We start from the raw sequence: 12659 nt of genomic DNA, 5'->3' as shown, positions 1-12659 counted from the left end.
TTTCAGGAAAAGACTTGATCTACTTTCAGTTTTCAAGGTGAGCATAATTATGTTTCAAAGCAAAACTAAGCAATGGGAGAGAAAGAATCTAAAGCCTGCTTTTTCTATGCCCTACTGGACCCTGTCAGCAGGCTATTTTCAGCTAGTGTTTCAGGAACTTAAAATACATTCTGTCTTGGACAGAAAAAGAATGCTGGGGAAATGGGGGGGCATTGGCTAAAGCAGATCTGCAGCCTTTGTTGGCAAGCCTTCTTTTTGGCCTTCTCCATAGAAGGAGCATTAGCTGAAAAAAGCTCTGCACACCTGCAGAGAAGCTTGCAAAGTTAGATTGCCTACCTTCAAAAAGTGACTGCTGGGACCTAAGAACTGCATCTTGCCATTGCTTATACAGGTATGGGATTTCTTCAAATAGCCTCTGTGATATTTCTATAGGAAAATACGTCCTCTCTTGCCTACTGTATAGTAATTTTGTTTGAGAGCAGTTGTGAGTTACACTCCTAGAAAACGAGAGATACAAATAATACTTTTCATTATCATTCATATGAATGTGGAAAACACAGTTTCCATCCTTTAAAAAAAATCCAGTGAGTAGAGCCAGTTTTTCATCTTTTGATAGCTAAATATTCTCTTAGAAAACTACATACCTAAAAAAGATATACAGGCAATAGCTGATATTTGCAACAAAGTTTAATGAGTAATGACCCCAAATAAATGCCACGTGGGGATCACTGTGGAGAATCTGGAGGCAACTTTCAAGATGAGAGAATCTTCCAGCTTGAGTTCTTTACAACAGCATTCTCTAATCAATGCTTTCCAGAAATACTGGACTCCACAAGATGGGGAAAATTCTGCCATTGGTACCTCTCTAACGGAAAGTGCATAATCATGAACTAGCATGGCCAGTTACAGTATAAATACGTCTCAAAGAAGCTGTCCTTCAAGCCTAGGGGCAGGCTGGTGGTGGAAAATATGAAATATGGATTCATCCTACGAACACATTTGGCAAAGATGAGACTGCTACTTCAAAATCTTTGGAGGCTTTATTTTCTTCAGAAGCAAAATACACTTACATTATTTAATTCTGGTATATATTAGCTTTCAGCTGTTTACAATATTTCTTCCTAATACAATTGGTAGTTATAATGGTGATGATCAACATGATGGCAAATAGATGATATTGAATAATAGCTCTAGCAACATCATCCTGAGCAGATCCTTTCTTTTCACATTTTTCACCTGTGTACCACCAATCTGCAAAAAACAGCAACAATTTAATTTGAACTGACTTTATTTTTTAACTTTGTTTTATATTCTACCCCAAACCATTTTTCTCTGCCGCAGCTTGGTCTGGAAGCACATACAAACTTTGAAAAAACTATCTTTAAGAATGCAGTGACTGGGTTTGCATATTGCATTGATCCATAATGCAGTCTGGTTCATTTTGCTTAGCATGGTAAATAACACCCTCACTGTATGTTGGTTAGATTTATTAGACTTATGTCTTACCATTACACCATGACTTCAAGGAAATATACTAACGTTCTCTCCCCCCAATGTTTTCTCCAACAAAAATTCTGTGAAGTATGTTGGACTGAGAATTAGTGACTTGCTGCAAACTTCCAACAGTTTTTCATGATTAAGTCATAGTACAGTACCTAAACCACTATAATGCCACTCTGACTCTTATTTAAACTATAAACTTGCTTATGGTCTAGTTTAGTATATGTGTGAATCCAGCCATTATGACTTGTTCAACTTCTCATGGTCTATACTAACTATAATTAGCACATGTATGAACCCAGATACTGTCTTGCAAGCATTTAGTGCAGCTAAGCATTTCTAATCTGTAGCCTCCCTGATGGGGAATTCCAGAAGTTGCGCTCTCTATACATCCAGGAAGTGCCTGGCTGGAGAGGCTATTCTAAACCTAAGTCCATCTCTCCAACCTGAAGCAGCAATTCCCCAAAATTAAGCACACATCAAGGAGATTAGGCAAAGAGGTGACCCCAACAGGAATCCCTTTGTGTATGCTCCCATTACATTCACGAAGTGCAACATAGAATCAGATTACCTATGATGAGCCATGGACAACAGCATAAACGAATGACACATTAACATGACTACAATGACCTTTAGAACTTCTCCCAGTTATGTAGATCTTGCTTATCTATAACTGCCTGCAAATAAACAAATTCTGAATGGCTGGGAAAATATCCTGCACATTACCTATTTCCTCTTATTATTGCATATCACTTGTCAATTTAAGCAATTAATCACTTTTCCAATATAACAGCTTCAATAGCAAATCATGAACTGATGAGTAATGCAGGTTAGATGATAGGCAGGCCTTCAAGTCAATATCACTGAGCCCAGAAGTTGTGTGGTTTATACAGTTTGTATCATCTTTGCTCCAAGGTAAACAATGAGGACAAATTGAAAAGCAAATTTTATACAGTTTTTTTCTGCCTAAAGTAGGCCCATTAGATTCAACGAAATAGTTAAAAAGAGACTGCAGTTCTTTGATCCCAAATAACAGAAATATTTGCACAGTTGGATACGCAAGGAGTTAGGCAATGCTTAGTGTTTTAAGGAAGTTGTTCTGCTTGATGGTGAGAGGTTGGATTGCTTTATTTGTAGTTAATAGCTTACCATTATATATGAATCCAGCCTATTTTGGTTTTTTCAAATCATACCTAAAAAGAAAGGGAAACTGATAAGGAAGTATTAGCACTTTGGTTTAAGGTGTTTGCACTTAAGCAAATTTCACATGTATAATATTTGAATAAAAAGAACTATGTGTGGTCAAAACAAATGAAGGGAATATAGCAGTTTATTAGTGACAGTACAGAATAACATGCTACACAACCAACACTTGACATAGTTGATGGCAGTTCTAAATTATCATCGCGGTGTAAGACCAAGACCATGAGTCTTTTTTCCCCCCATCATTAGTTAAAAGAGTTTTACAAAATATCACAAAACACATTGTCCTAGAATTAATTCTAAAATCATTTAACTTGAAAAACTGCATAAATCACATGCCTGGAAACTGGCTTATCCTTAACCACAATGCATTTTCTTTTATTTCCACAGATATAATTTGTATACATATCAGCTACTCTTGTGGTCACTCTTTTTATAGCTGAAGCATTATTGGTGGTTGTGACCTTTGACTTAGTTGATATTAAATGTGATATATCTGAGATGAATAAATGAGGTGTAAATATAAACTCTTGCATTATAATTAATACATTATTAAATATGCTTTGGACTTGAACACTCAGGATATAGTCCTTTAGATCCTGGGTGACAGGACTGGTTAGATTTTCCCCTCCTAAATATCAAGCTTGGGTAGTAGAAATTTAACATCAAATCCCCCCCCCCACCAATTTCCTCCTCCCCCAAGTCTTTCTACCTAGAAGTCACAAAATGGGGTATCACAGAGATCACCCAGCCAACTAATCAAAATCAATACCCTCCCATTAATCACAACGGGATGGAAGCAGTTTTGTAATAATAGCCCAGAAAGACTTTGGAAGATTACGAAATCATAGCCTAGGAAGGCAATGGAGAGATTTAGGGAAATCAAAACAATCAACATTTGGCAGCTTTTGTGAATATTGCGTTTTGGAAAAACAAATGCCTCTCTAGAAAACAGACAGGACATCCATTTCAACATGTACAACATACAAGATTATACGGATACTATACTGGTAATTTTAATACCAAGATTAAGCAAATAAGCAAGATTATTCTGGTATTTCTCAAATGTTTTGCCTAGTAGGTCCTACCACCTACTAGGAGAGCTGCAGCAGTTGATTTAAAGTGAACACCTACTGAACATCATGAGAAGGGATGGGGTCAGCTTTACATGCTTGGTATTCAAAAATGTTTGTGGTTCAAGATATCAGCCTTGAAATTAGGGCCATAATCCTTACCGTCCACTGTTGTAAGAATGAAAGTGCCATCGTCTTTAATAAACTCATGACTTCTAAGCCTTTTGTGTGTTATAAAAGAAGCTGTTCCGCGTCTATGACCTCTCTTGTACTTAGTGCCGTTAGGAAACTGTTCTGAAATTCCTACTTTATCTGGTCTGTCCCAAATATAAGCACTGGAAGATCCTAGATAGGTAGGAAAAACATCATAAACATAAATGTTTGGCAGAAAGAGGGTTCGGAGTGATATATTCTGTCTTCTTTGTTCTTAAAAAGTGAAAAAAGTTAGACCAGGTCTACAAGACAAGGTACAACCTGGGCTGCTATTTACAATACAGCAGAGGGCTTAGAGCTACCTTTGAGCCTTGAGCGGCATACCAAAATTCAGACAGGGTCAGAACAAAGAAGGGGGGAGAACCTGAACAATTTAAATTGTATCTAATTTACATTGAATTAAAATTAATTTAAAGTAAATACAGGTAATGTAAATAGAGGTGCAGTCACTCTCCACCTACCTAACAATGCTCACTTCTGCTCTCTGAAAAATTACAGTAAGTTTGGATGGGGCCCTTAAGTCTTTCAGAGACTTGAAGCAGCCTTGGGGTTTCAGGTCAGGCACCCAGTAAAGGAAGCAGAAACGCTGTGGAAATGGAGCAGCCTGAATAGTTTAAACAGCCTAAAGTAGATGAGTCCATGGATTGTCTGAAAAGTTTCCAGCTGGCTCCATTGCACATCTGGAGAGAGTAGCTTGAGGAAAGCTGTCTAGACATTTGTTACAAATTGCTTTTAACTTCACTTTAGCAGGTCAACTGAGCAAGGCTCCTGAAATCCTGGTCCAGTCCTGTATACTTGGAAAAGGGAGTACTGTAGAGGAGTTATTTTTGGCAGTTTATCAGCTGCATGATGCCTCCTACATCCTAGAAGCTTTTTCCTACCAGTGCTATTTGATAAAACAGCTGGTTTACAGGATGGATCACTGCAAATCAGATGTTATGCCTTTTTATTATCCCTTTTAAAAAATGTGCAATAGCCATTATATGCACAATCTATGGGGCCATATTATTATAGCCATACAGAAACCTCAGCAAGCTCTGGCTGCAGTGAAGACAAGACCTGGATAATTATATTTTATTTTGTTAGTGATGTTGGAATCGTTTGCTTTCATCTAATGTACCTTTTAAGACAGAATGTATGTAATTTATGTTTGTATAATTCTACCCTATCTTGGCCTCAACATGAAAGGCTATGTATAAGTCACTGAGTTTAGTGCCACCTGCATGTGGCAAATTGACTATATCTGCTCATGAAACCTGCCTTTCCATAAAATATTTGGCTAAAGGACCTGTGGTCAGTGTGGAATGCATTTTAATTAAGAGTTGGCATACATTGTACCTTTGCAGTCTCCCAAGAAATAAAGAAGCCCCATTTCTTGGCAAAAAATAAAGCTAAAAACAAAATATGAATGACCATGAGGGTAGAAAATTAGACTGTACATATAAAAAAATTAACTTGAGTTTTACAAGGCATTTAAAAAAATGAACTCTATAGAGATCATAGGATCTAATTAAGATATATATTTTTTCATTTATTTTGTCGGTATACATAGGTGAATATTGCACCTTAGGACAACTGAAGGCAATAGACACATTAACTAAAAGGAGATCTGTTAACCTACCTAACATTTGTGGGTCAATTGTTAGGCTCTTTTGCTTTGACATGCGTTGACAAATGTCCCTGTGTTGATCGAGGAGAACCATTGTAACTTGTTGCCATGGACAAGGCCACTGAAGATGTTCATCATTTGCACCCCTTATCAGGCCGACATATATTGCCATACTAGATGGATCAGTGGCACCTTTCACATACAAGGCAATCTGAAATGCATACCCTTTAGGAGAGTAAAATGGAAGACTATATAAAGGCTTGTCTGCAGAAGTTGAAATAAGGAGGTCAGTGAAATTTCTGATATGCCGTACATGGTGAGGGCACTGGGTTTCAGACAGACTGATATCATCGATAGAAAGACCACCATTGGACGTACTGGATCCTTTTATGCCTTCAGATACCACTCGGAATTTATTTTTCATTTCCAAAGGAACGTGATATAGCTCCCAGTAGTGCACAGGTGAATCTGAGGAAAAAATTGTTATATTTACAACTTACATTTACAACTCATTTCAATAACACACAGTGTTTTCAATTAGACATTAGATTTTGAATGTGTACTTCTCATGCTCTTCAGAGAAAATTAGCTCCCCAAATGGCATTAGGGGAAGTTACACTAAGTAATACTTAGTAATTCTAAGATAATTTTATCCCCAAGTTTATAGTTTAAAAGTTTAGCTACATGAAGAAAAAAATGAAGGGGGAAGGGACGAAGGCATTTTTTCTTAATTTAAAAATTCTTATTAAAGGGTTTGTCTGTCTGTCTGTTTTTTCTTGCTGGGAAGTACAGAACATGTTTCCTACAGCAAACCTCTCTCTGGCCCACATTAGGATCCCTTAGCAAGGCACAAATCGGTTATACTTGCTGGCAGACTAATGAATCCAGAGAGTCTTCTTCTTAGCATTTTCCCTGCGCTATGGCAGGGTCCGCTTGTTGGCATATCCATCTCCATTTGGCTCGGTCCAAGGCATCTTCAGGGGTGGCGTTCACGCATTCCATGTCCTCCTTAATGCGGTCCATTTCTTGGGTCTACCACGGGGCCAAGAGTATTGTCCTTAATACTTGAATATCCACCTTATTTTGTCTTATTTTTACTGAATTTCCCCTGATTTTTAAAAAATCTGTGGGTTGAATGATACCAATCAAGATTCAAAAGAAAAATAATGATGCCCCATCTTTTCAGGGAGATGACTGGACCAGAAATAAAAACAGGCTAAAGCAGACAAACAAATATCAGCTTTAGCTCAAGTGCAGGTAATACCCATTTTGAAAAATTGCAACATTTATGGTCCACCTTGCTATAAGCTAGGTGAAAGTGTATAGAATGTAAAGCTTTGTCTCAATGTATGGTATGGAATCATGTTACAAGGCAACCTTAGGGATTACTGAAGCTGAATGATGCTGAAGTGAATGGTAGAAGATTCCAGGTATTTTTTTTTAAAAGTGCTTACTAAAATGGTGCATAGTTAACCTGTGGAATTTGCTACTACAAGATAAAGGGATAACCACAGAGTTAAAGAGGGTTAATTAGGGATATGGCTACCAGATATACTGACAATGCACTGATCTCAGAATTAACATGCCTTTTTCTATCAGTTACTGGAGAATATTAGCAGGATTGTGCTTCTGTGTTTATGTTCTGCTTGTTGGTTTCCTTTGCACATTTGGTTGGCCACTGTTAGAAGAGAATTCTGGATTAGTTCTGATGTAACTCAATTCTTCTGATGCAACTCAGTTCTTCTTTGTTATGCCGGTTTCATTTCTTCAAATCTAGCCCACCATGCAAGACTTTGCACAGGCCCTGTCTTCTGAGATAGCCTCAAACTTCATCTGATGTAGCAATCTGCCTCTTTGCCACTATGTAACTTCTGTTTGAAGTAGGTCCTGGATATACTCGGGCAGAACTTGAGGTATTGATTTTGATATGTAAAGCTGTAGCAGGTTAGCCTCAAAATACTTAAAGGCCATCCCTGTGTCCCATTATAATTTCAGATCCAAATGACCATAGATCAATACTCTCTTTATCTGGTATGGGGAAGGAGGGAGGGAGGACTCAGGAAAACATTTTTAAGAAGCTAGTCTTCCCACCAAAAAAAGAAAGATGAAAGAAATATTTAATATCAGACAGGAAGTATCAAATTCAGGCCTGGTTCTCACTAAGACAGCAAAGTGATTCATGGAACTGAGTTCTCCTCTGTACAGATAGTCCTCGTTTAGCAACCACAATTGGGACTCAGTTGTTAAGTGAAGTGGTCACTACGTGAAACCAGGACTGTGCTTATGATCTTACTTTAGCTTTCCTTTGCTTTACAGACCTGTGAAGGTTGTAAATGTGAGGATTGCTCAGGAAGTTACTTTTTATCACCATCATAACAGCAAACGGTCACTAAACAAGGCATCTACTTAACAAGGACTACCTGTAAAAAAAATATGCTGCATATAGAAAACTAGCTGTCAGTCTTCACTCTGACATCCAAACATTTTTAATGCATAGAGGAGCCTGGAATAGTCAGAAGTGGTATAGATGTATTTCAGATACGACTTTTTTAAATTTCAGGCATCCTAGTCAAAGAACAAAAATGCCATGAAAATAATTTTTTGATACCTTGAATGGTTTTCACAAGTCTTAAAATGCCATTAGGATTTGCTTCAGCGTATTCTTGACTAAAATGTTCAGTTGATCACTTTCACTTCCACTGTTGTAATAATAGAACTCCAGACACGGGAACCTTCTCTTGGGATAGAAATATCGGCTTTCTAAAATAGCTTTGTCCCTCACTCTTCCAGCACTGGTGTCAAAATGCATGAAGTAGCCAGTTTCTGTCAAAGACAAAAGAAGAAAGAAAAATAGCACATATGGGCTGCCAATTTTTTTTTTAAATTCCATGGACTCAAAGAGGCCAGCTGTCTCACCATCACAAACAATAGTTTCAGGGGTGAAAAGGAACCACTTGGTCTTCAGAAATGAATTACTGGGGTGATAGATTTGGTTTTGCTGTCTGTATTGCCTTTAGAATGCACTTCTATTTGAAAGCGCCATTCCATTTTTTTTATTATACTATGATCAGTACCTAATAGCCTAAGTTGGCACTGACTGCTGAAAAATATCCTGAACAGGGTATGTCAGTCTTTGGGGATTGCTGGGAAGCACCACGCTCCATGTTCCATCATCTAAGGAGAGCAAGACAGAGGAAGGAAGAACAGCAATACCTGCATTGAGCAATGATAGTTCAGAGATGAGGGAATCAGTTTCCAGAGTAGAATCAGATCAATGTAATTTTTTGATAGTGTTTAGAAAAAGACTTCATGTTCATTTCATTAAGCAAAACTCTTAATTACCATGTTAAAATGGTATTTGTTGCTAGAACAAGACTGTGTATGCTGCTGATTGCTTATCTGGTGTCATATTCAACACATTCCTTCATACAATCCATAAACACAGAAATGATTTTGTCAGAGGAGACAATCTAGTCCCACTTTCATTCATTTTCAGGCAGGGTAGAGTCCCCAGATGTAGGTTTGTGCTTGAACTCCAGAGGCCCACTCAGGCATTAAGGAAAAGGGTTACAGTCATTTGCTACTAAGGAGGAGCCCTTCCTCTCCAGAAGTCTTGCTCAGTAAAAAGTAAAAAAGTCCTGCTCAGTAAAATCAGTAAAAAGAAAGTTGTCCATTTGGCAGCTACTGGCACTGCAGAAGTCTAGGCTTGTACATGCCAACGCTTCCCAAACCCTGCATGATCAGAACTGGCTATCACATGCATTCCAGCACACAGCTGGGCTCTCCCACTTAATAAAGCCTTGTTGCAGCCTAAGAAATCCACAGTGCTTGCACTGCTTGCTAGCTAAACCTTGGTTTACAAAACAATGGTTACTGATTAAACCCAGTTGCCTCAGTTTGCACAACATATTGACTGGGTTCATCATCACATTAGAGTTGGATAAAAAAAGAGAATGAGAATTTGGGGTTCTGTGAATTGTGGGAAGCCAGACATTGTCTTAGTATGTTATGTGAATCAGAGCATCTCCTAAAGCCATCATATGATTTATTGGGCAAACCATATTATATGAACACAGGAACTGTTTTATTAATCCAGGTTTAGAGCCAGTTTGGTGTAGTGGTTAAGGCATCAGGCTAGAAACCGGGAGACCGTGAGTTCTAGTCCTGCCTTGGGCACAAAGCCAGCTGGGTGACCTTGGGCCAGTCACTCTCTCTCAGCCCTAGGAAGGAGGCAATGGCAAACCACTTCCAAAAAACCTTGCCAAGAAAACTGCAGGGACTTGTCCAAGCTGTCTCTGAGAATGGGACATGACTGAACAGATTTTAAAAAAAATCCAGGTTTAGAATGCAGAGTCCTATTATTATTAAATTATTAATAAATTATTATTAAATAATAATAATAATAATAATTAAATATTAGAATCCTATATGAACCTAGCCACCAAGCTACAAACTAGTCAACTACATTTCAGCTTTGCATATCTCACTTTTATCTTGTTCTTTTTCAGTGATCCTGATGTTAAGGATCTTTGCTTTCCTCCCTGTGTTTCAACACAACATAAGGAGAGAAACTAATATATTTTCCTCACTCTTTGGTTCTATTCTCATAACATTCTTACTGAATTAATCCATTTTTTCAGTATGTACAACTCCTTAGACAATAAACTCACCAAAATAGACTGGGTTCACAAAACATGCTAAACCACCATCACAAAAAAAATTGACCAAGCCTGCATAGCTGCTAGGCTTAGCTAACTTAATTAAATTGCATTGTAACACATCTTCTCTTTACTGTTCTTTCCAAACTGTCTTTCCTTTAATCCCCATCCCTCTGCTTCACAAGTTAAAGCAGGACTTGACAAATTTCCTTGTCTTCTTGCCCACCTTTCCTTTCTCTGGGACAGCCTTTATGGTTTATGACTGAATTACCATTGCTTTAGAACAGGGTTTCTCAACCAGGGTTCCATGGAACCCAAGGGTTCTGCGAGAGGTCACTAGGGGTTTCCTGGGAGATCATGACTTATTAAAAAAATTATTTCAAATTTGGGCAACTTCACATTAAAGAGGTAAGTTTCATTCTTTATTTTTAGTTAAGAACACTGTTAATGCACATATACAGGCCTACACATGAAACGAATAATTTTGTAACTTCTGGCCTATAATTGAGCCTGAATGTGCAGGAGTTCCCCGAGGCCTGAAAAATATTTCAAGGGTTCCTCCAGGGTCAAAAAGTTGAGAAAGGCTGCTTTAGAGAGTCCCAATCAGGCTCCATTTATAGAAGAGCTCTGATATTCTCATCCCCATGTTCCTTGCAAAGATATCCAGATTTAAACCCAAGGCTGTGTACTCTGTGCTCTTAGGTATTTTGGTAAAGTTGCTGATTTTTCTGGATCATCAATACATGAAAGACAGCAGCATATTCTTCCGCAGAATGTAACCAGTGACTCAGGGAGTAATTTTTTATCTAGAACAGGAGTTCACAGACTTTTCGGCATCACACCCTCTTTTCGATTCTTTAGATAACCTCACTCCATCCACACAAATGTCCATTAAATCTATCTACCATTTTGTGTATGCATGAAAGTACACATTGGACTTCCATCCCCATCTTTTCTTGATCATTTCCTGATCTTTCCATCAGCCTACTCATACCTGATTTTCTGGCTGTACTCCTTCTCTCCCATCAACCTGCTTACCCTCACTAATCTTCCCAGTTTATTAGATCTACATTTGAAAATTACTATTACTTTCCTTTTTTTCACATTGATTTTTCTAAAAAACATTCACAGCACCCCTTTTTGGAATTTCTTCACAACCTACAGAGGGAGCAATTTATGTACCCTTACCCTAAATTGTGTGAGAGAAATTAACTTTCCTCCAATCATTTGAGAAGTACCTATTCTTTGAACATGGAGAAGTAAGTTACAGGTCAGTATAGAAACACCTATCCTGAACAAGCCTAACAATATCACAATGCAGGTAGTCCTTGTTTAGTGACTGCAATTGATTCTGATGACTCTGGCATTAGGCAAAACGGTCCCTAAGTGAACATGTGACTGAGCAAGAGAGATACACACTGCAAAGATCACTGGTTGCTGCTGTCTCATTCAGATGAAGTTCTCTTGTACAGTATCCTGTGCCTAACTCATTTTCTCTCTCTCTTTTTTTTTTTTTGCCCCCTCACATGGCGGAGAGATTGCTTAAACAAGCAATCTCTTTCTGAGCTGTTTTCTCTGCAGTGCAGCGCTTCCCTAGAACGTACTAACCACAAATTAACAAGCTCTGCTCTCTGATCTTACTTAGTCACAGAGTCCACTGGAGTTGGGCAGCCAATAAATTTAAATGAATAATAATAATAATAATAGTTGATTAGAATTCTTCCACCAGCTGGCAGCTGCTGCCTGAAACTGACCAGAAATTAATCAGTTTCACACTGAAGGCTTTTGTTGTTAATGTTGGAAAATGAATTTTTTATTATTGTTTATTACTGTCCTATTTGCAAATGGTTGCTATCCAAGGCAGTTGCTAAACAAGGACTAACTGTAATTTAACACCAATAGCAATTTATCTGCAAATAAACTCTAAATGAGCTCAAAGACCAGTAGTAGTATTTAAAGGAAATATTTTTGTAAGAGATTAAAATATGATTTCAGAATATTACCTTGGCAGCTTCTACCATAAGTGTGATCAGTTCGTGGTCCGCTAGAAATCTGGGTTCTGCGCTGCCAATCAGCATTATCTGCTGTTCTTTGAATCATACCACACACACTGTCAGTTTCAAAACTGCAGGTGTCGAGAAAACTTATGGAGGAAGCTACAAAAATAAATTAAAAAGATTCTCAGATTAATTGTTAAATTAAGCAGAAGTCATCAAAGCTGATGTATCTTATGCCCAAATTAGGTACAACATCAGAAGATCTATAATTAATGTCACATGTGAATTAAAAAACAAAATCCACTTCTAGAAAAGCCCCAAACTTCTGAACTTCTGAAGTGGGAGGTCCACCCACAGATCTCTTAGGATTTAATCTAATTTAAAAAAGCTAGTTCCAAAAATAAAA

The 12659-nt window shown here is 37.9% G+C and overlaps 1 protein-coding gene across 1 annotated transcript in view; it reads right to left on the bottom strand.

Moving 5' to 3' along the window:
• Positions 1–1074: 1074 nt before the first annotated feature.
• Positions 1075–12659, bottom strand: part of MEP1B (meprin A subunit beta) — a 31194-nt gene continuing 19609 nt past the window's right edge. Inside the window, 7 exon segments of the mRNA XM_063299960.1 lie at positions 1075–1285; positions 3039–3199; positions 3939–4121; positions 5611–6066; positions 8207–8263; positions 8266–8421; positions 12260–12412. Of these exon segments, the coding sequence (XP_063156030.1) occupies positions 1076–1285; positions 3039–3199; positions 3939–4121; positions 5611–6066; positions 8207–8263; positions 8266–8421; positions 12260–12412 (1376 nt within the window). The 3' untranslated portion in view covers position 1075.

The sequence above is a fragment of the Candoia aspera genome, chromosome 3 (genome assembly GCF_035149785.1).
Source record: "Candoia aspera isolate rCanAsp1 chromosome 3, rCanAsp1.hap2, whole genome shotgun sequence".
NCBI classification, from domain to species: domain Eukaryota; kingdom Metazoa; phylum Chordata; class Lepidosauria; order Squamata; family Boidae; genus Candoia; species Candoia aspera.
This window is presented reverse-complemented; position numbering and strand designations above follow the sequence as displayed.